This window comes from Acomys russatus, chromosome 27, assembly GCF_903995435.1.
Source record: "Acomys russatus chromosome 27, mAcoRus1.1, whole genome shotgun sequence".
NCBI lineage: Eukaryota > Metazoa > Chordata > Mammalia > Rodentia > Muridae > Acomys > Acomys russatus.
In genome coordinates, this window is record NC_067163.1 from 8,857,558 (window position 1) to 8,882,116 (window position 24,559).

Consider the following 24,559-nt stretch of genomic DNA (forward strand, 5'->3'; position numbering starts at 1 on the left):
TCATTTCTCTACCCCCGCCCCGACCCCCTTTATTGAATTTTCAGTTTAAAATCTCTAGTTTCAGCTCAGGAACGGTATATGACATGTGTATAAGAGCATCATGCTCAGGGAAAACATGTCCTCTTGGCTCATCCGCCGTAAGCCAAGGCCCTGTGGCTGAGCCTGTGATCTCAGCTGGGCTGACAGGCCAAACCCAAATGTTTCCTCAAGGGTATTTGAAAAAGTTAGGTTTCCAATGGGTGAGCCTAGATGCACAACTTAAGACACAAGCGAAAAACTGATTACTTTCTTCTGCTATGTTATGAGTCTCAACCTGATAGGGAAAAACAAAAACCCCAAAATCAAGCCTGAGCTTCAAGTCGCCATACCATGTTCCATGTGTACAGAACTCCTCACAGCCATGTCTTCCCCACCCTGACTCATGGTGCTCATGATGCTGTAATGGTGATGAGGGCAGGGATGCCTCTGCCAAATTTGGGATTCGTTTCCATGACGATGAGCAGCAGCTGACTCTCACGTCCTGAAGATGAACTAAAAGAAGCCGATGCACTTGAGCGTGTGCGCTCACTTCCACAGCCTCCTACCCAGAGCCAGCCCAAGCGGTAGGTAGCTGGGGAAGGCGAAGGGGTCGCCGGGGAAGGAGGAAGGACTGGCAGTGAGGACCTCGGCTTTGTACCAGGTGTTTCGGGAGGCTTTCACCCACCCCATCCCCTTATCTCATGGCTGTCAGCCTAGAGAGTCCACAGAACTTCCATCGTCATCGGTAGCTAGCTATGCATGCAAGAAATAACCTAAGAAGTCATCCCCCAAGCTTAATGGATTCCCAGTGTGGATTTCAAACTAGTTGCGCCGAAAATACAATGCTGTGACGGAGTGCTGTGAGTGCATTCTGTCCCTGTTGCTTATGTGACACGTTGTGATCACCCTGATGGATGCTGGCATCACGTCACGTGTGCTATTGCCGTTCTAGATGAGCGAAGCGGAAGTTAACGGGCAGTTCGAGTCAGTGTGTGAATCTGTCTTCAGTGAAGTTGAATCTCAGGCCATGGATGCCCTTGACCTTCCTGGGTGTTTCCGAACAAGGAGTCACAGTTACCTTCGAGCCATCCAGGCTGGCTACTCCCAAGACGATGAGTGTATTCCCGTGATGACACCCTCCAACCTGACCTCAACCATCAGGTCAACACCAGGTAACAGAGTGTCCTTTTTCACCTATTGCAGAAAGCCTATGGGTGTGCTTAAGCATTTTTCCTAGAAGGGAGCTGGCGTACACCTCACCACAGGTAAAACAGCACTCCCTGGGATTATCATGCAGCGAGCATGACAGTCACAATAGCTAGCCTTCTGAAGAATGTCCTTCCAAGGTAACCTTGCCTTTTCCTCAGGATGAACTCTATAAAGTGTAACTTTCATTAAGGTTTCTACAGCAGACAAGAATGTAAGTACTGACACTTGGGCAGCACTTATATCTCTAATGCCAATGTTTAAGCGGTTGGAGCGAAGTTTGGGTGCGTGTGCCATGCCCCCTCCCCGCCCCCACGGTGGCCCTGCAATGCCCAGCCTCAGTCACCACCACTCTGTAGCAGATCAATAAATGTGATTCATCACTACAAAGCCAGTCAGTGGCTAGTGTAAATTCCCTCATCGACTTAAGCTTGGACGATTCAATGTCACAGTTTCCCTCAGTTCTTATGAAAAACCATATCCACTCCTCAAAGATTTACCACCCAGGCCAAACACCACTGCCCACTAGTTTACTGCACAATTATTATTTATATAACACAATGAATATACATGGCCCAGAGAGAACCCATAAAACACAGCGAGCAGGAAGTTTGCCACGCTCCAGGTGAAGGCAGGGAGAGAAGCTGTAAAACATCCCAGTGTCAAAAAGCCGAGGTGTCTCGGATAGCCTAAGATTCAGACTACTGAGGCCGTATCAGAGGAATTTAAAATATCTTCCCAAAGAAGAAACAGAACATACTTTGTCCATATTAGATAATGTCAGGATCCAGAAGACAGGTGAGGGAAGTGGCAAGAGGGGACGAGAGCTCAGAAGGACAGAGGCAGGATGCTCACAACAGCCCTCATTGTTCAGCGCTAACATGAGCCAGGACCCCAGGACCCACACATACTGCCAAATAACAAACTGAAGGATTTCTGCCTTGGGGTGCCTTCTGCACTGTTGTTTGCACATTAGGAGGAAACACTTCATGCTGGAGTCTCTAGAGGAATAAGCTGGTTCAAGTTTCTCTCCTTTGCTAGCCTTGGTGAGATCTTGGGCTTGCTAATTCTGTGACTCTGCTGTTGAGGTCTTTAAATGTAGTGATAACAGTCAGTGAGCCATGATGACTACTCTCCCACCAAAGCTGTGAAAACCCACTATCTTCTCATGTGGTCTGGTGGCCCCAAGAGAGGCTTCTGCAGTGCAATTCAGTGCAATGCCTCAATGAGAGATGCCCAGTGGAACATGGTGGCCCATTCTCATTGCAGCCTTTGTGGACAGCAGAGGACCCAGCCCAAGTGACACTTGAAGCAGACAGAGCTGTGCATATCAACAGAAAGGCACGGTTACGGGATTCTAGAGACAGACAGTTACAATATGTGGTTGTCCTCTCAGGTGTCCTGTGTCACGTGCTCCTCTGCCTCAGTGATGTCATAGATGGCTGTCTCTCCTCTACTTACATATGAAAATAGAGTGAATTAAAAGCTTAGGGGAGGAATGAGGTTCACAATCCCTACATTGAAACACGACCCTCGGAAGTTAGAGGTGAACAGTTTAGTCCTGTCATCCCAGCATTCACGAGGCTAAGACAGAAAGATTGAGAGTTTGAGGCCAACCTGGGCTAGATAGTGAGCCCCATACTAGCATGTAAGACCCTGTCTCAAAAAAATAATTAGATCAAAGGCAACCCCTTTGGAGGGAATTACACATTTTCACTAGTGTTTGTTGGGTGCCTCCTATAAGCAAATGAACAATTAAGCATTTTCATGGTCCTCAGAAAGGCTTTGAAACAATAATTATGTGGTAGAAAATGGCTTTGCTGTTTTTAGAGCTGTCATTGTGAAGAGAATAGAAATAGAACAGATTTTCATGGAGATAATATGAGAATCAGAACTCAGGCTGGAGTTCTGATTTATGTACACAGCAAATGGTCCTCACCAGGCTCACTGCACACTGCAAAACTCCGCACACAAAATAAAATTTTAAATGTTTCTATTCAAAGTTTCCAAAGGATCTTGGCCTAGTTACTGAGTTGAAGTCTCTTCCAGGCTGTACTTCTAGGTATCATTCTAGCATATGAACGTTCTGAAATATCAGCACCATGCAAGAAAGAGTGGATCAAATAAGCACAAAGCACAAAGGTGGGCAGTTGGAGGAACGCTGCACCATTGTGAGAAACAAAACCATTCCCAGCCCCATCATGTGACTCTGAGCACAGCCTATTAAATTCACTCAACACATGTTAGAGGACGTGCTGCATGGTATGGTTAATGAGATTATGAACAGCGTCAAAGATTTTTTGCTAATCCCGGAGAAACAGTATAGAGGAAAATTCCCCAAGTCACAGAGTTCAAATAGCTAAGTATTGCATTACCGATCTTCTAGCTCTTTCTCTGGCGACATCAGGTCACATAGCCCTAACAGTCTTTTTCCTGAGAGCAACTAGTGCTGTGGCCCTGAATTCTCCATCCCCCCACCCCCCTCACAGCTGTGCGAAAGCCCAAGACAACCTGAATTATATCAGACGTGCATGTCCACACAAATTGGAGTCAGTAGCCTCCAGGTTCTTGGCTTTCATATTTGAAGAATGAAATTTGTAGAAGCTGAGTTTTAGGACACATTTTATTAGAGGGATCTTAAGAAAGATGACAAAGGGATCCATCAGTGAGACTATTTGAAGGTCACCAGCTTGGAGTCATTAAGGCTTTCCTGGATGGAGGTATGGGAGGGGGGATGGACCAGTCAGTCTAGTTCCCAGTTCAGCTGTCCAGTGTCTGTCAGTTTCTGCCACACCTTCCCATATGGATTCCAGGAAAGGTGTTCAGTTAGAGGGAAAGAGATAAGGAAAACATCAGGCCATTCTCCCAAGGCAGAGCCAAAGACATTTTGGCTTAAACACTTCTGGCATCTCTGGCTTATAGCAAGGGCAAGGGTATCAGTGAGGCTAAAGACATTTGTAGCTTTTAGGAAAGAAAGAAAGGAAGAAAGGAAGAAAGAAAGAAAGAAAGAAAGATGATCAATAGATACTGCACTTGCCCAATCCTTTTACTCCCTAGCCAATTCTATCTCCCATTCCTATCACCTTCCTGCCTTGTGACTGACAGGTGAAACTTACCCCACCCCCAGCCCCCGGAAATCTATAAGATGGAGAAACTCCCTTGTGTCACAGAACTGAAGGATCTGACTCACCTGCCCCTCCTTTCATGGTGCCATTTGGCCTGTCCATGCCATGTTGCTGTAACTCCCCTAATATGTTTTGGACTGAAGTGTGTCTCCCTTCAGCACCTCCATGACGCTAGCCATGGCTTGGTCTCCTCTTCACGCATGGCAGCTTGTAGAGATGATGTTGCCACCTTCCTAACAAAGCTCACGTGGAAGGCAAGCCACATCAGTCTCCTTCTAGGAACCTGCCTCCTTTGATAGGTTATTATGTGACTAACGATGGCGATTGTGAGAGCTGAACCCCCACCTGTGGCCAAAGCTGCCTGTGAGGGAGGCAAGATGACTTAAGTAGCTCTGTTCTCATGTATGCCTTGTTTTTGTAAACTGTTATACTGCCATTTGATGGCTACCTTCATTCCCATTGGAGATTATTTTGGTAAATTAACTCTCTTCTATTGTCCTGAGACCCTTGAGCTTCAGCTCAGTGGGAGGATGTTTATCTGGACTACAGGAAGCTCTGAGATCTGTCCCCACAGCTGAATAGGGATTTTAAAGATATTTTCCTTTCATTGCTCCAAAAGTCTACTTTCAAAAACATCTCAAAAGTGATTGTTTTGAAGTATAAGGTGCATTTAAACATATTCTTTACAGAAGCTTGAAAAATGAAAGCTGGCAATATTAGATTCTCTCACCTTATAAACATGTAAATGTGGAAATCCAGTGTTCGTGCAATAAATCAAGTGTCAAGTGTACACTTGAGTGAATTACTATAGACTTTTAAGAATACGGTAGACTGTCTAACTTAGCCCCTGACAGGTGGGCGCTGCCAGCCGCTGTGCCTGTCACCTGCGCTGTGGGGACCAGGGAGTCCAGCCCCATCAGGCTTCACTCCTCTAGTCTCTGGGGCCGTCAGCAGGCAAGGGATCCAGCACTGGGCAGGACGGTTCCCACCTATTGTGCCTTTCATTATGAAAAGCAGTGGTGTTGACTACGGGCTCCCTCCTTAAATGAAGTGGTTTTGAAAGCATCTAGCCTCCATTTCACACTTGGTTTCTCTCTCATCTATGAAATGATTTATCAGGTAAATTTGCTTGTCTAAATACTCATTTCACTCGATTTTTCGTGGGAAGGAATACCATTGATACTGTGGAGGGAAGCGGTATAAAATTAGATGATAATGGTTTTTCTCCGGGTCAGAAATTGTCTCCACACATGTCACAACTAATTCCAGAAGTCATCAGAACTCAGGGAAAGCCGCACAGGGGTGACGGAAGAAGCAGCATAGACCTACTTTATCTTATTATTCATATTTCTACAGTGACTTCTCTCTCCAGGGTGCATAATAACTCCATTTCCAAGACAAATCTTTGCTCACACACAGGAGGAAAGCTCTCCTGTGTGTGTGTGTGTATGTGTGTGTGTGTGTGTCTGTGTGTGTGTATGTGTGTGTGTGTGTGTCTGTGTGTGTGTGTGTGTTTGAATATTAGACAGAGAGAAACTATTCTCAATACTAGGAATTTTTTCGGTACTTCTTTGCAAAATCCACTGTCATGTGAGCATTGCATCTTTACAGATGGATGTGCCAAGTGTCTGGCCTGGGAGTTGCTGGGAGCTTTGTGACCTAGTCCCCAGCTTCTTCAAATCTAAACACTTCCCGATAAAGTAAAGTCATAAATATTTTAGTTTTTAAAAAAAAATGAACACACAACATTGACAAAAGGTAACACATGGCCACTTTCAATTTCAAGATACAAAAGTCCAAAATAAAATAAAGAAAAGCCACCTTACATGTCAGAGAAGGCATTATGCTGGGTGTGGTTTTTACGAGTGCCTGTTAGGTGTGTGCTGTGTTCAGAGCCTGCTTTGAATGGAGAATAAGTCTTGGGTCTGAGCTTCATCCTCAAACATACAACCTGGGAACAGCTGCGCATGACGAACCAGCTCCATCCACCTGCTGCATGTCAGGGAGATGTGTGTGGGAAGTGCTGGAGGCCAAAGAGAGGCTTGAAACAGCATGGCAGTACCAGGAATCTGCCAGACGCCATGAGGCTGGCTATGAGTAGCGTGAGCCAGTAGAGGGAGGTATACAAGCCTGGAGTCAAGAAGGTCCATGATGTCAGGGACCCAGAAACACTGAGCCGGAAGGAAGGAGAGACCAAGGATGGCAGAGGGTTGGGGAGCTGTGCAGCAGGTACTGGGTGCTGTGCATCAGCACCCACACAGCTCAGAGATTGCCGAGTGACCCCCCAGCAGAAGTGAGTGTTACACCTCCTCCCTCTGCTCTTCCTCCCTCTGCATCCTCTTCTGTGACCTCTCTTTCTGCACCTCCTCCCTCTATGCCTCCTCCCTCTACATTTTCTCCCTCTGCACCTCCTCCCTTTGCACCTCCTCCCTCTGCTCCTCCTTCCTCTACATTTCCTCCTGCTGCACCTCCTCTTTCTGCACCTCCTCCCTCTGCTCCTCCTCCCTCTGTTCCTCCTCCCTCTGCTCCTCGTCCCTCTGCCCCTTCTCCCTCTGCTCCTCCTCCCTCTGATCCTCCTCCCTCTGATCTTTCCTCTGCATCTGCTCCCTCTGCTCCTCCTCCCTTTGATCCTCCTCCCTCTGCATCTGCTCCCTCTGATCCTCCTCCCTCTGATCCTCCTCCCTCTGATCCTCTACTTTCTGCATTCCTCCTCCTGTGGTCTCTCCTACACCTGTCCCCTCGGTGCCTCTTCCCTCTCAGTGATGTTGCATGTTCACCAAAGGCCAGGTGATCTTCACCAGGACAGACATCCTCCTAGAATTATCTTTCCCAGAAAAAGATGGTACAGAAGAGCCCCTGAGCCCACTTGACATGGCAAAGGTTGTAAGGAAAACATGTACAACTCCACAGACTTATAAAAATGAAAGGGTCAAAGTCAAGGAGCTTTCCAGAACAGCAGACCCACACCAACTGTTGGTTTTATATTGACTTTTGACACAGATTTCATAGTAGTCTCCTAGGTGCAAAATCATTGCCTAGGACCCTTCAAAATGTCCCATTCATGCTCTGGGATGGTGCTAATTATTTAGCAGCCTAAACTTAATTTGACCTAACTTCTTTAAAAAAAAACAAACAAAAGATGTTTGTTTAAAAGTTAAAGATATGCTTCAAAAATACTGTTAAGCTAGATGTGGTGACACATGCCTATAATCCCATCTCATGGGAAACCAAAGCAAGAAGATTGTTGATTCCATTGAAACTGTGACTCAATTAGAAAAATTAATACAACAAAACTCCATAATAACTCCCTCCTGCGTTTGAGAGCCATCAGAAGGGCTCAGACCCGACGCCGTGAGTAGCAGCGGTTATTGATGGCTGCCGGACTAGTGAGCTAAGACAGATTCTCTCAAGCCAACTTACTGTTTCCAAGATGTATGCAGGAGCTGAATGAGACTGATTGCTCTGAAATTAGTCTTTCAGTGCCTTTAAAACGCCAGATGCACAGAATGCTGAGCAAGGCATAGCGGCTTGGTGAACAGTTTTAGGGAGTCGGGTTGTAAAATGTGGGCCACCTTTGATACATCCAGATAACAAAGAAAGGGTAGTAAAGCAAAGCAAGAAAACGGTTTATGTAGAGGGAGGTGTGTGCGGGCGCAGGGATGCAGCCCTTGTTAAAGTGACTGGTCCCCTCAGATTTATCTCACCCTGACCTAGTCATGTCAGAGCAGCACATTGTGTCTTTTCAACACAAGTACTAAGGAAGCTTTGAAAAAACCCAGGGGATCATCATGCCTCTATTTATGTTTATCCATCTATTTATGTACTGATTTTTTATGCCAAGTTGTAAAAAAAAAAAAGCAATAAGGAAAAACAAACTGATCAATCATATTAGTGTTGTCACAGCCATGACAAAGAACATCTAACTGGTCATGAGTGATGCAGGAACCCACAAGGGTGCCGAGATCCAAGAGCAAAGCCCCAACCCATGAAAGGGAGTGAGCTTGCTGTGTGTGTGTGTGTGTGTGTGTGTGTGTGTGTGTGTGTGTGCGCGCTTTCCTTGCTTTCTCTAGCCAAAGCTGACATTTCCTTTTTCATTGTGTTGATTTATAGCAGGTCATCACTTCACTGCCGTTCTAATCAATCATACAGTCGATTGAATCCAATTTACAAATATTTACTTAGTACCTAAAGTCTATAAGATATTGTAAGGATGTGCTATGGAATAAAAGGGAACCAGATGAGATTTGAGATAGATTTGGAAGCTGAAGACATGTACAAATATATTAATAGTCATTACCTTCAGGAACATCTATATGAATGCTTGCTAGCTGACATTTAATCCTTTCTTCTAATTAATGACAACTGTTACAACTTGTTCTAGGACTCAATGTGGTCACAGTTCCTTTCGCTTATGCATATTTTTAGGACAAGCTGAGATCTTGGATTTTGACTGCAAGAACACAAGTGTTTCCCCTCAGCCCCTTTTTGTAACGTGCTGACAAGTTTTATGTCCACTTGACACAAACTAGAGTCATTTGGGATGAGAGACCCTCAACTGAGAAAATGCCCCATCGCTTTTTGGCCTTTTGGCTAAGATCGAGGGGAGAAAATGCCCCACTGTGTTGACCTGTGAACAAGGTTGTGGTGCATTTTCTTGATTGGCGATTGATGTGCGAGGGCCCAGCTCACTGTGAGTAGTGCTTCCGTAGCTGGTGGTCCTGATGTGTATAAGAAAGCAGGCTTAGCAAGCTTTGGGAAGCAGTAAGCATCACTCCTCCGTGGTATCTACATCAGTTCTTTCCTGGAGTTCCTGCCCTGACTTTCCTAAATGATCAACTACAGCCTGTAAGAGAAAATAAACACTTTTCTCCCCAAGTTGCTTTTGATCATGGTGTTTCATCACAGCAATAGAAGTTGTAAGACAGTAGGCCAGGGCTACATTTATGAGTGTCATCAAAGCCTCCCCGTCTGTGCTGTTGGGACTTAGCAGGCATGGAGTCATCACTATGCAACACTGAATGCTTTGGGAATGATAGCCAGGGCAGACCAGCAAGGCTGGGAAACCTGTTATTGGTGCCTTGGATTGTGCAGACCTGAGAAAATACCCCTCACAAACTTTTGGGATCAGACACTCTTGGAACACTGAGGACATGCCAATGAGGAAGCCACAGTTGCTAAAGAGAAAAAAAATATGGCTGAAAGTCACAGTTCCTATGGACCCATCTCACCAGATGCGCCTCACATCCACATGTAGCCACATTCTGGTGGGTGTCCTGAACCCACAGATGAGGACTTAATAGAATCTCTGGCTTTCCTAGGGTCATTCAGGATGCCCATTCCAGATATGCCTGGTGAACACAGCATAGGAATCCCATCACACTGTGTCCCCAGTTGTAGATGCATCAGAAGCAGACTGGTGGTCTCCAGGACAAACGTCTCTGTGCAAACCACTGCCTGACCATTAGATACCCGGTGTTCATCTCTATACCCACTGATACATGCACAGAATTCCTAAAAACGTAGCCTCTCCTATGTCCAATAGCATGGGAGGATGCTTGCTTTGCAAGACAAACCCCAGCTATAGAAAGGGCTCTGTTTCTATTCTCTGTCTGGATTGGTGCTCATGAGAAGTAAACTTGTTATGTAAGAAAGAGAAAAGATGAGACACTGTCCAGTGTGTGACTTCCTCAAAACAAGCTAGTGCCACTTCTGGCCAGATGTATATTCGTCCCTAAACTTCACGTGGAACACATCTCTTCACATAGCCATGGCACAAAGCCAACCTGGCTACACAGCTCGTGTTGAAAAGCCATCTGCTCAGTAATTAATTCCCTTCCTGCCTTGAGAACCAAGTGGTTCCCCTCATCACATCTTCACTGGCAAGTAGATTTGGAACTGGGAAAACCATGCGTCTTTCTTTAATAATCCTATTAATCTGGGACTGACTGGACAGTAAGTCAGACCCTCACTTAGCAGGGAAGCCAGCAAGGTCCCACATGCCCCGTGCCTGCCAAGGGTTTGGTGCAGTAGCATCTGGACTCTCCAGTGTGTCCTTCATCCTATGATGGACAGTCCACTAACACACTTTATTAGCCACCCCTCTCCTCTACTAGAATAAGAGCGCTGTGAGGCAGGGATGTTTCTTACAGCTGGGTTCACAGAGCCTGGAATGGCATGTGACATATTAGAGGCATGCTAAATTTTTGTAGATTTATTTAATGAAATGGTAAATAAATGAATGTGTGGTTGAATAAATGAATTGGATTCCTGTGTGTGTGTGTGTGTGTGTGTGTGTGTGTGTGTGTGTGTGTATACTTGCATAGCCTTCAGGTACTGTGGGGTTTGTGAATGAGTTTTCCAAATGGAGAGGATGGAAGAGGAGGGAGGAAAGAAAGGAGAAGAAAAGAACAGTAGAAACAGCGTCATGTCTTATCCTGTCTGTAGCATCCAGCATCCAGTAGGCTGTCCTTGTATGCTGGGACTTGTGCACAGTAGGCTACTTCTGTGTGGGGGCTTCTATAAAAATGTTTTGTAGCTCATTATGAAATTTGCATCTTTGTTTCTATATCCCCTGGAGTTATAGGCAGATTCTCTTAAATAAAGAATAGCATTTGCAACATAACGAGAGCCAGCTGGCAAACAGCACTGAGCGCCCCTCTGATTACACAGCAAACTGCCACCTCGGCCCGTACGTCATGCCTCCAGACACCATAGCCACTCAGAGCCTTGATGAGTCACTGTCTTCAGGACTCCCTCTTCTGTCCAGGCACCCTCTCTAGAAAGGCGCTGGACTTTCTAGAGACCGAACAGTGCTGTGAACCTGTCCATCCAGTGAGAAGCTCCATGTGGTCGTTTCAGGATGCCATAGTGAGCAGAGAATTTGATGCATTTGAACTTCTACCGCTGGAATATACAGTAAATATCCATTATAAGGACATCTGGCTCTGTCCCGAGTTCGTCTTAGCACTTGGTGTGGGATGCAGCAGGAGAGCCATGACCCTTCACCTTTCACAGTGAAGTGGCTGCGGCCACGGTGCCTGTGGTGTCTAAAGTCAGCCACCCTCCTGAAGTCAGACACCCACACTCTCATTCTCTCACCAGCTGTGTGCCTCCGTGCCACTGGATGGCCGTGCTTGGCCAGCTCAGAGTGATGGCACTTATTGATTCACCTAGGCCTTGAAGGTTCTCAGAGGACTACACTCCAAGGACACTGGTTTGTTGTCACAGCTGACATCAGCTGTCTGCCCGGACAGTCTCAAATGAGACAGAAGGCAAATCAACAACACTTGCCTGTTTTGTAGGGAAATCAATATCTCTATCTTCGTTTCATCCTTTTCACCTTGAAATTATGACAATGCAGTCTATGGTGTGTGCTTGGGGCTTCCAAGCACACTTTATTTAGTATATGTTAATTTTACTCTGAAACATCAGTAAGTCAGGTGTGCGCCATCTGCCCCTGCATGAAGCATTTGCTTTATTGTTCCTGAATTCTTTATGGAAAGTCGCTCTTCCTTAGTTAAGAGACATGGATATCTAGGTATATTTATGTCAGTAGGTCAATCTCACCGGTAAATTTAAGTCAGCAAAGTACCACAGAGAATTAGCCTTCCTTCAAATCCCAATGAAACTAATACAAGTCCAGAATCAAAGCAGTATATATGCCCTTCATATTCGAGCTGGAGTGAAAGTCATGTTTGTGAATGTGTGTGCACACAGATATACACTATGAGGCAAATGACAGGGCTATCTACTGCACAGTTCAAAACTTGTCCCCAACACATGAATCCATGCCCCCAACCAGTTGCCACCTAGTGTGTCACAGTTACTAATCTATGGGTTGCAACTAGATATTTTTTTTTCAAGTGTTCCCATATAAATTTACGATCTTTATGAGCACTGGGGATCAACCCTAGGACCTTCCACATGACTTCCCACTGCACGGCGTCCCTGGTTCTTTGAAACAGTCTCACTGTGTCACCCAATCTAGTCTGTAACTCACACTCTTTGCCCCTCTGCTGCCTGCATGCTGAGACTACAGCATGGGCCAACATGCCTCAACCAACTGGGCAAAAGTTGTATCATACTGAACTGTAGATTTGGGAGGGAAATTGTAGGCTTGTGGTTTGTTCATTTTAAATTGTATTACTTGGCTCTTTGCATCTCATACAAGCTCTTAATGTGTGGCATGATTTGCAAATAGTTAAAATGAAAACAGGAAGTGTCTCAACAGCAAAGCAGCTGTCATCGCTTCATTTCCCTGTCTGGGAGATGCTAAGCACTGGTTACACTAGAATCTCTTGCTAATTAGCACATTCTAAACAGGCATCTTAGCTGCTAACCCTCAGTGTGGCCCCAAAACTTGTGTGGCCACATAATTGTTTTGAAACTTTTGGGAGACTATTGTGTGAATGCCTGTGGGAAGTGATTCCGGTGTCTTGGTTGATTTCTACTTATGTTTTGAGACTAACATTAATTAAAGTGTCAGAGTGTCTATAATCTTTTATGTCAAATCTATTTTCCCTTCAAAGTTTGGTTTCTCTGGTTCCCCTTCTCATCTAGGCAGTCTCGGGCTTGATTACTGTAATTCCTTTTATGCTTCTATACTTAACGATCTAATTAAGAGAGTGCTGTGACTCAGAGGGTGGTGTGCACATCCAGAAAGAACGGTGATGCCTGCCATTCCGAATACACTGTGCATTGATTATATATTTGTGTTTCACAGCACAGAGCATCAGGTTTTAAATCTCCTTATTAGCTCACAAATGACTGATGGTTTGAATTCAGAAATGGCTCCTGGAGTCTGGGTATAGACTGACAGTTACATGTGCCTGGAAAGCTAAGACACGTCGCCGTCATAAAAAAGGGAGAATGGGACAACTTGTCCCATTTCACTCAAGTTACCTCCTTCCCAATAAAAGGGGTTGATTTCAACTCTCCTTGGCTAACCCAATATGAAGCTACGCTGTGGGTAAGCATGCGCCCCACGTAGAATCACGCTGTATGCATAGGTGCTCCATGTGGAATCATATTATGGATGCTGGTGTTTCAAATGGAGCCACACTGCCTGTGGGTGAGCATCTCAAGTAGAGCCATGTTGGTGCCGGGGTATCCCCAGTGGAGGTATGCTGTGTGTGGAGAGGGTGCTCTTCCAGAGCCACGTTGTGGTATGGTGTGTGTGTGTGTGTGTGTGTGTGTATACAGGTATCTCATGAGGAACATAGAAATTCAGTTTCTCGCAATTGAATTTCATAAATATGCATGTAGTAACTTGGTTGTAATCCCTGAAGAAGTACCGAATTTGGGCCAAGCTCCAGGTTGCCGTGGTATTTACTCTCCATACTCACTGAGGACAGGGATCACGAAAAACATTAGATGACCACGACACAATGGCTACTCTCCTGAGTGCTTAGCAGTAACATAGACAGCCAGAGATGGACACGGATAATTTCCCCGATGCCACAAGATCACATCATCTTATGTCTGTAGAAAGGATGATACAGTTATTTCTCATAGCACCATGAAGGCAGTGCATGAAGCCTGCCTTGCTGAAGATGATGTGTGTGTATGGCACGCCTGAGGGGTGGTTCAGCTTTGGTCTGACAGTCATGACTTGTCTTCCATCCTGACTCTGCCACTGTGACCACATGGAGGTGCATTTCAAATATTCAACAATTTGTGTTGTTTTTCAAAGTGCTGAACAATTATAGTAACTAATTCAAGACATCAAAAATAATAAGTATATTAAATTGTATCAAAGCAAAAGTCCAAAGCACTGCCAGGGGCGTGGGCCCTAGAAAAAAATGTTTCCTGAAACCAACAGCCAACAGCATGATTCCCACATGTGATGTATACAGCGTTTATGCAGGCCTGTTGTATAAACCTGTAAGAGTTTAGGTGTCCCCAGCCCCTTCATCTGGATCTGTGGGATACCACGGGGATGACATCCATTGTCACAGGTGGGCGGGTTAAAAAAAATGCTGAGATGTGGATTGACTGTGAAAATTAGTAATTATAGGGTTTCATTGTAGTTGACTTTCTAGCAATTAAAAATACATATATTTGGATTTACTTTCAAACAGGTTTAATAGGAAAATATGGTATCTGAAGTAATGTGTGCTTTACTTCTGCAATAAGAAGGCTCTCTCTTCAGGTGCTGTGACTTTAGCCAGAGCCAGTCAGGCTAACCCTAATGCTGCATCACTGTCACCAAATAGACATTACCTCTGCCCCTCGACATGGGCATCGTGGTCCAGCCTGAGTTGGTGACACTCAGCCTTGCAGTGCACACACAGAGACATGAAAGCTGCCAAGCTATTCTTTTTCCTTGTCACTCAAGAAAGGTCACTGTTCTGCCTCCCTGCTAGAGTGTAGCAAGCCCTTCACTGGGTTTTGCAGGGAGAGGTGCCTGCTAATTCACTAACTGCATATGCTGTGTGGCTCCTATTGTACAGAGACCAGTTTCAGTAGCCCTGTCTTTGCCATGTAACAATGTGTCATCAGCTGGAACTACAGGGTTTTTGGTTTCTCTGGGCTCTCTGTCCTAACACTTCCCATAATTATGCTGCTGATTTGCTAAAGGGCGACAAAGTAGCCAAGTTTTGGCTGTTACATTTTCAGATGTTGGCCTTTACTTAAACACACTCGATGGGTTCTGCATTGTGAACTGGACCATGAGATGCTTTCTTGGAGAGGTAGGAAGTAGAATTTGAGTGTTTCCACAAATTTCCTGGAAAGGCCAACTGCAAACAAATTTCACTTTCTTGTTTTTGGTTTGGTTTGGTTTTTTGTTTTGTTGTGTTTTTTGTAGTTTGTTTGTTTTTAAGATAGGGCTTCTCTGTGTAGCCTTGATTATCCTGGAACTCACTGTGTAGACCAGGCTGGCCTTGAACTCACAGAGATCTGCCTGCCTCTGCCTCTGCCTCCCAAGTGTTGGGATTAAAGGCGTGCGCCACCAGGCAGGGCCAAATTTCACTTTGCTGGGAGGTGACCTGATAAGAGATTTGATATTCTCCAGCATGGTGTGAAGACAAATGCAACTGTCTTAGGACAGTCACAATAATTTTAACTGTGTTGATATATACATTGTGTGTGTGTGTGTGTGTGTGTGTGTGTGTGTGTGTGTGTGTGTGTGTGGTATGTGTGTGTGTGGTCTTTGACCCACCTTATTTCTAAGAGACTAGAGTTCTACCCTAAAAGGGAGCTCATTGATCTGACTAGACTTCAAGCTTCCTAGCTCCACCTCCCAGATTCCAGGATATTATAAGCATGCTCCTTGACTCCTGGATTTTTTTTATACGGGTCCTAGGGGATTTAACCAAGCTCCTCGTGTTCTTATGGCAGGTGGCGTATTCACGGAGACACCATGCCCACCCCACCCCCAGCCCTACATGCAAACTTCTTATGCTTCTTGATCCTGCGTTCTTCACTGTAAGCATCCCCACAGGGACATGAGATGTCCCTAAACTCGGTAATCCTGTTCAGAGACACAAAGCCGCATGGGCCGTGTATGCCACCAAGAGCACAGTCCACAGTCAGGCTCCATGTTTTCCACTTGGCTCTGCTGGCTTCTCCCAGTCAGCCAAGTCAGACATGCCGCCAGAAAGGATGACATCTCCCTTCAGCACACAAACCACATCAAAGTGCTGCCAGGAGGATGGCTCCCTAGTCCACATCCGATGGACACTCTAAGTCAACAGTTCTCAACCTGTGGGTCACAACCCCTCTGACAAATCTGTACCTCCAGGAGTGTTTATAACTCATAACAAGAGCAAAATTACAGTTATGAAGCAGCAACAGAATCATTTTATGGTTGGGGGCGGGGGTCACCACAACACGAACCTGACCGTGTGTTAAAGGGCTGCAGCACTGGGTAGGTTGGAAACCACCATTATAAATGGTCTTCCTAGGTGGACCTACCATGTCTCCTGTTGTGAGGGTGCACATGAAGTGCCTATGTCCTTGATAAATACACTACAAAGCTAGTAAGAGTTTAATAAAATGGAGACTCTACATGGACTGTGGCCTCCAAGCATGGACAGATGTGCTCCAGTCCAGCAGCCTTCTCAAACTCAGCATGATCCACGCTGACCAACGCGGCCAAAGCCAGCAGCTAGGAGGCAGTGTGATCTGCCTGCCGCATGTGTCCCTACATGTGGCCTCAGAGCATTAGAGGCATATAGAAAGACAGAGTGACTGGTTCCTCTGAGGCCCTCAGCCTGATCGCTGTTGACATTCGAGGATGAAGAAGTTCCCATGGTAGAGTGGATCTAAACACCCAGAATGTTCAACAGCACCAGACTCTATATGGTGGGGAGCGGGGTGGGGGTGGGGGTGCCAGGGTGAGTGTCAGAGGCAGTCTGCCTCTCCTCTCAAAAACATCATCAGACACTTCCAGGGTCCCCTGAGGGAAGGAAGGAGAGGGTCACCACAGCTGTGCAAATCTGTTCTTCCAACGTGGAAGTGTGGGTGAGCCCCTGAGGAGCCTCCATGAGGACAGGGCCCTGCTTGACTGAATGATTCAGCACCTTCTGTGACCCACTCTAAGTGAGCTGGCAAAGGGGCAATGGCCGTGCCTCTAGGGTAGATCTGTTGTGCCCAAATCCCACTCAGGTTCACAAGTAAGAGCTAGAGGCGAAACGAGAAAATGTGGTCGCTAACAGGTATGTCCTGTGCCCTTGTGTATCCATGGAAGGTGGGGCCTTGCTCAGTTCCTAAGTGCCCTGCTGATTGGCACAGTCCCTCTCAGACAGGGCACAACACACTCGATGTTGCCTTCTTTGTACCCAGTTTAAATCTCTAATCAGAGCCCAGAGGCCAGGCAAGGCATATTAGTGCCAGCCACACCATGGAGACTTTTTTTCGGTAGCTTTGAGTCTCAAATACAGGTTCAGACCATCAACATCTGTTTTTTTTTTTGGGGGGGGGGGTTGTTTTGTTTTGTTTTTAAAGCAATCAACAACAGCATCAAATCTGTGTGGCCCACTAGAAGAGGTCATTATAGAAATCAGCTGACATCTAGGGCTTCTGAGCAGGGCTCTGAAATCCCAGCAGATGGCCCCCTCTAGTTTCTCCCTCAAGCCCCTGACAAATGCTAGAGCCCTACTCCCACAGGCTGCCAGTGACCAGGCCCAATGGATGCGTGAGGAAGCACCCGGCTCACCAAAGGCTCTTCTTACGTGTGCTCGAGTGGGTGGCCTTCCTTCTCACACAGACCTCTGAAGACAGACCCTATTGCACAGCAGCTCTTATTGTTACCCTCCCACACCTTCCCTGCTTTCCTGAACCACCCGTATTACCCTGTGGGGACTCAGGGCAGTACCCACCAGCAGGGTGTTTCCAGCCACCACCACCCTGGTCAGTGTCCTGGCTAGACCTTGCCTTGTGCAGGAATCTCACATGGGAACTTTCAGTGTTTCTTCCTTGACTCCCCAAACATGCTCTGAGTGAGCTTTAAGACGTTTAGATTTATTGCCTTTTACTTTCATTATCTGTGATGCACACAACAATTCTCAAAATTTTTACAGACAAACTCGCCCTTCAAGGCATGTGGCTTGTCTCTGTCTGCGCCCCACCCTGAGCCCAGCATTCCTGTTTTAGAATTAAGCTCCAGGATTCCATGTTCATCTACCTGTGGCATTGGCTGCACTGTGGGGTTGTTGGGTGTTTGGCAAATATGGGCTGAAGTCATGTTCCATTTGTGGGACGTAGAGGAAACTAAGATCGGTGTCTCCCAGACAAAAAAGTGCCCGGACTCCCATAAATGGACAGCACTAAAGAAGAGGATGGATGGGGCTGCTGGTCTTTAGTAGAATGACTCAGGAAAGGCCTGGGGAGACAGCGCTGGTCAGAGACAGGAAAAAGGAAAGGAAAATCTAAGGAGAGCTAAGGTGGGTCAGGGAGGTGGGGCAGAGGGCTCCCAGAAAGGGTGGGGTAGGGCCTGGGGCAGAGCAGTGGTTCAAGAGCCTGAACATCCCACCCAGCACAGGGATGTGGTCATGTGGACCTCAGATTCTGGGACCAGATAAACGAGCCACAAAGGAGATACCACACATACGTCTGCACCAGTCACACTATAGAACCAGTTTACTCTGACGCAAGTGAGAGCTTGGATTCTAATAGACACCGAGAAAATCCCCAAAAGAGATGCTGTCCCACAGGGTGAATCGCGTTCAGAAAGTGGTACTGCAGACAGTAACATGGGCTTTCCAAGATTGGGAGCCTAGGGCCAAGGGAGCGCAGGGCAAGATGTGTGAGTCTCAGAGTATTTATAAAAGGTAGCAGTGGGAGGTGTCAGTGTGCGAGCATCATAGAAGGCAGAGGTGCAGAAGGGCGGTGGGTGGAACAAGAGTCTCACTGTGCGCATCTCTGAATCTGAGAACGGTGCCTAGGATGCTATCAGTGTTTAACAACTTTCCTTAAGAGATAGGTCCACATTAGCAAAAAACCTGTGGAGGAAAGAAAAAGAAAAGAGATCTTAAGGTGTTTTCTCTGGGACAAAACTCAGGCTGGTTTGTTACACCTATCTCTCTACCACCTTGTACCTCCCTCCTTCCCACTGTTCTCCTTTTAAAATCTTCGTGCGTTGGCGTGGTGAGCTCACGCCATTTCATTTGTCAGTGCTGAATAACAACTGCTCATTACAAAGAATTTTAGAAAATCCAATCAGAAGAGAGAAAACTGCAAATATTGTCACTCGATAATGAATTTGGCTGACATCTTCAACCTGCCTCTGCGATTTCACACCAGTGACTCTGTGTGTGTGCGTTTCATTTTTGTCTCTGACTTGGGACCCTGCCTGCGTCCCTCACCTGGTGTGATAAAAGGGGGTATTAGCGCAACACCAGACCTCCATGAAGTCAGTGGTATAGACGCATTCTGTCCTACACACACACACACACACACACACACACACACACACACACACACACACACACACACCATGCTTCTAAGTTACCTTGCTGGATTCTTACGTGCTTTTACGATCTTTCTATTGTTACATGTATCTCCACGCCGATATCTTTATCCACACCGATATCTTTAAGCACAACTGGATCTTGTCCATTTTGCCTGACTTCCTAAGTCCAGAAACAGACTAGCTGAGCTGTTGAGGTGTCAGCACGTCAGAGCTGGAGACCAGCTAGATGGGGGTGTTCACCTGCCTGGGCTTTCTTCTCTTACAGCTGTCTCCTACACAAATTATAAGAAGACACCTCCCCCGGTGCCTCCACGGACCACCTCCAAGCCTCTGATCTCTGTGACAGCCCAGAGCAGCACAGAGTCTACACAGGATGCCTACCAGGACAGCCGTGCCCAGAGGATGTCCCCATGGCCCCAAGATAGCCGCAGTGGCCTCTACAACTCCATGGACAGTCTAGACAGCAACAAGGCCATGAATTTGGCTCTGGAAACAGCTGCAGCACAGCGCCACGCAGCCGACGCTCAGAGCGGTGCCACAAGGAGCAGTGACAAGGCTATCCTGGTCTCCAAGGCTGAAGAGCTCCTCAAAAGCCGCTGCTCCTCCATCGGGGTGCAGGTAGTCTCCCTTGACCACCCTCTCTGGCGCCTGTGCAGGCTGAGTCAAAAGTCAAGTCACAGCCCCAAGTCTTTGGCCCCTTAACAGAAGCTGGACAGTAAACTTTGAGAGCTTACGTATGCCTGCCACAACATGAGAGACCCCAGGACAGAGCCCAGGGAGATGAGAGTCCCCACCACCTAGAAACCCCCAGAGGTGTAGTCCCCATGGAGGACAGCTAGGCAGATGATTTAATAGTTGTTTAGATGCCTATAAAGGGGGTGAGTGAATTGTTGAAAACATTTCAGTCCCCAAGGAGTGTTGGGAATAAAGAAGCAGACAGACCCAAGTGCTGTGGTGTGAGCTGAGGGTGTGTCCAGCTGGGGCAGTGTGCAGCTGGGCCCTTCCTCACACACCTGTCCCAAAGACCTCTACACAGAGGAACAGCACCTTGATGTGCCAGACCTTGCATGGGTGTCCCACCATCCCATTAGGTGCTCCCATCCTGGCTGGCCCTGCCACTCCTCAACTGACTCAGGGAGCCTCAGGCTTAGGGGCAATGAAACACACATGATATAGATAATAAAATAAGCGTCTCAGGTGACCGCCTCCAAACCCTTGCGGACGTGGTTGCATAAGCCAAGCTTTGGTGATATGGTTTGCCTCTTGCTCCTTGTACCTCAGCTCACCCTGTGTCTGGCAGGCTTTAAAATCATAATGACTAATTTGCTACATGCATCCTGCAAGGAGGAGGGTGCACAGAGCTGAAAGGGACGGCCTCACATAGGCCTGGGGGGACAGGCAGAAGCCAGGGGGGTGTTGGCCCACTGGCCTGGGTCCTTGAGCCAGGTCTCCACACTGTGGCTTCGTTGTTTTGTTTAGGATTCTGAATTCCCTGATCATCAACCCTACCCAAGGTCAGATGTAAGTACCAAACATCTCCAAATCCAAGCTCGCATGAAGTTTTATTCTCTCTTCTTTGGATTTCTCATGAGTGCTCTTGTCACCTCTCTGTCCTGGCTCTATGTGCCAGGCACACTGCTAGGTGCTTCACACTGTTGTTGCACAGAACCTTTGAGAACCCATAGAAAGTAACGCAGCCTCAACCCCAGCTAAAGACACAACTCGCAAGTCCAAGGAGTCCAAGAAACTGGGGAAGCATAGGACAGCCGCCATTTCTCCATCTGTAATAAGTATCCCGATACACCAGGATGCATTCACTACCAGGTCCTCAAACTGTCCCTCGTATTCTTAGCCACGGTTTTCTACCAGTTACCACCTTAGAACTGAGCATACAGGTTCAACCTCTGGGCAGCTGAAAGGGGCAGCTGCAATATCAGGAACTCATAAAGTTAGATTGTCATGCTGCAAAGGGAAACAACACTTCATGCTGCCTCCTCATAGCTGGCCCTCCACCTGAACTCACACATAGTGTCTCCTCCTCACAGCTGGAGCCTGCTTATCTCCGGCTAAGTCATGCATCCAGGCACTACCCTCCCTCCCTGTGGTCTGCGGAGGCCTGGTCCCTGCCTCCTACCTCTTGGTACCCCAGCACCTAGCACAGTGCCTGTCACATAGCAAGCTCTCGGTTCATGTTGGGTACGGAGTGGATGGCTGTATTGGTGGTGAGTGCTCAGTGGACATGTGTGTGACCGCCATGACACCAGTTGGTAAACTCATGCAACTTCCTTTTCCAGTAGGGAAAGAAAAAAAAAATTGCCTGAACCCAGAGCTCCATATCTGTCTAGATAAAATCAATTGAAAAGCTAAAATGAAAATGTAATGGAAGGAACATAAGGGTCAGGGGAATAAAAGGGTGTGGCCAGACCGCTGCCCACCAGGAAGAAGGAAGACTCAGAGGGGTGGCCTTTGAAACAAGTGAAAGAGCATTCTCAGACATCGGGGTGCTAGAGGCGAAGGCAGTGCTTGAGGGACACAGAGCAGATGTAAACAAGTAAATTACTTTGTGTCAGGTCCCTGTCCCTAGCTCTCTGACCTGTCTTCACTTACTCCTCATTAGTGACCCTGTGGGCCAGGTGTCATTATTCCAGAGGAGGGAAAATAGTTGACGAGGGCAGGTAAGTCCCTTGCCTAAGAGTATATGGCTATGAGTGCCACCATAATGGATGAAACCCAGCAGGTGGCTTGCCACATCCCTGACAGGGCTCTGCTGCCCAGAGAATTGAGACTAAATCGGGAAGCAATTCTGCACCAGGGAGCCTGCCTTAGCATTCCTCATAAACCCCCACTGGGATTATCTGCTCTGCCTGACCCAGAAACAGAAGCCAGCCTTACTCTGTTCTGGGCTTATAGAGAAAGGGCCCCCAACATGGTGCCTGGCACCAAAGAGCGCTACTTCCTCTCTGGCCCAGACCCCTGCCCAATCACCCAGAACCTCCCTTCTCCGAGGAAACTTGGGAAGAGCCATGTGAAGTCAAACAGTACACCATCAGTAAATGTTGCCCCCTCTGCCACACCCATTGGCTCCTGGAGGAAGCGCTCCTAGTCTGCAGGTATCATGTGACCCTCTGTAGTCAAGGCTAGGATCCAGGGGCCCAGAATGACTCAGTGATTAAGAGCATGGACTGCTTTTGCAGAATACAGGAGGAGACATCTCAGACAACCCACAACAGCCTACAGCAGCTCTAAGATACCAATGCAGGCCTGATACTGGCATGTGCATATGCACAGACAGGCAGGACATGCACATAATTAAAAAGGAAGAGTCTTTAAAGATGAGGCTCCAGGATCAAACTGGAGCCTGCTGGGCGATGCACAATGCTGTACCTATAATGTTCTTTATATGACCACACCTGCCACCTGCCCTCCCAGCTTAGAGTAGGTGTGAGCTCCACGCCCCCTGGCCCTGAGATGGTTGGACCCTGCATAGTGAATTCGGCCTTTGGAGCACATGATCAGTGCTTGAGAGCTCTGGACTTTAAACCAGATCCCAGAGCTGCCACTGCAGACCTAGCATGAGGAGAGGGAGTTCTCTGTAGTCCCCACACGGGTCTCAGACCTGGAACTGTCTGTCACCTGGCTCCCTCTCGCTTCACCATGCCAGGCCTACTAAATCCTTTCCTTTTTGTTTGTTTCGTTTTCCTTGTTTTTGTTTTACCAGTTTATGGAGAGTCTGTTGTGGAAAGATCTTCCTTTTGTGTGGGATGTGTGCTTGGGAAACTGCCCCAGTAGAAGGCAGAAAGTCTTCAGTCCCATGGGCGTGGCCACACCTCAGCCATAAGAACAGCCACCACAAGGTGCTTCCAAAGCTGCCACAGTGAGCAACACCTCTGGGAGCCTTTGTTACAGCTCCTGTGCAGAGTCCTACTGAGATGACTGTGTATCATCACTTCATGTTAGCACACAGAGACAGACACACACCCATACACACACACACACACACGCACACACACACCGACACATACTCACACACAGATACAAACACACATACATTCACATACACACCAACACACACAAGACTCACAACATTCACACACAGAGACACACACACAGACACACACACAAGACTCACAACATTCACACACAGAGACACACACACAGACACACACACAAGACTCACAACATTCACACACACAGACACTCACACAGACACACAGACACACACACAGACAGACAGACACAGACACACACACACACACACACACACACACACACACACACACACTGCTTCCACTGCTGTTATGTTAGAGCCCCAAGGTCCTCACTAATACATCCTGTTTAGCTCCTGGACTTAGAATGGGCTCCGGAAGGAAACAACAAGTTTATCTCAGAAGCCACACATCTGCCTTGCTCCAAGGAAGGTTTAAAAGATAGAGCCCAAGGAGCTGCAACTCTAGGTGGGCGCTCAGGCGCACTACTGGGCACCTCACTGCTCTGGCTTCTGCCTCAGGAGCTAGCAGAAGTTCAGGCTCAGACTTAGGCTGCTTTGCTGCAATGTAATGCCAAACATGATCTGGTGAGAGAGAGGACCTGGGCACAGGCGAGAACACCTTAGGCTTTTGCCCTATCATTATCACTCTTGGGCCTGCAGACGTGACACCCACATACTATGTGCACATACTCAGAGGCACACGTAGACAATCTCCACCAAATCCTTTACTTCCTGAACAGATCATACCCATAGATGCCTTTCACAGCCTATCCTCATGGCTCCTTCTCAACCCTCCTATCTGTATATAGCCCAGCAAGAACTAGGAGTAGCCATCCCTGGGAGGGCAAAGAGCCTATCATTCACCTCAGAGTTTCTTGTTTATGTGTCGATCTTCACTGCTAACTGGGGAGCCCCTACCCCCAATTCGGATTCTGCCTCCTGAGTCACTCAAAGGGGCTTCATGGCCCATCTTTCCCCCGATTGGGGCTCCATCCTAGGTGGATCTCGTAGACATGTATATACATGGACATTTTGCACAACATTTTAATGTATGCCCTCTGATGAGCAAGTGTCTCCAGGGGACGCCTTGTTTGCTCTTCCTTGTTGATCATGGCAGCTCTCCTCTGCCCTGCATTTCTCCTCTCCAGCTTCTGGTGGTGGCAACTCTTGAGTTCCTTCTGGACACATGTTGTCACAGCACTTGAGCCTTTGCCTCCCACCACAGATAGCTTGATTTTTTTTTTTAATAACAACTCCATATGAGAACTTCTGTAAAATTGGCAAAACTCACCCAACATGCACCTCTTT

At 47.2% G+C, this 24,559-nt stretch overlaps 1 protein-coding gene across 1 annotated transcript in view; it reads left to right on the forward strand.

The window, feature by feature from the left end:
- The window catches only part of Dlgap2 (DLG associated protein 2), a 132,357-nt gene that overhangs the window by 87,174 nt on the left and 20,624 nt on the right, over positions 1 to 24,559 (forward strand). Inside the window, 3 exon segments of the mRNA XM_051169449.1 lie at positions 971 to 1,190; positions 19,529 to 19,881; positions 20,743 to 20,784. Of these exon segments, the coding sequence (XP_051025406.1) occupies positions 971 to 1,190; positions 19,529 to 19,881; positions 20,743 to 20,784 (615 nt within the window).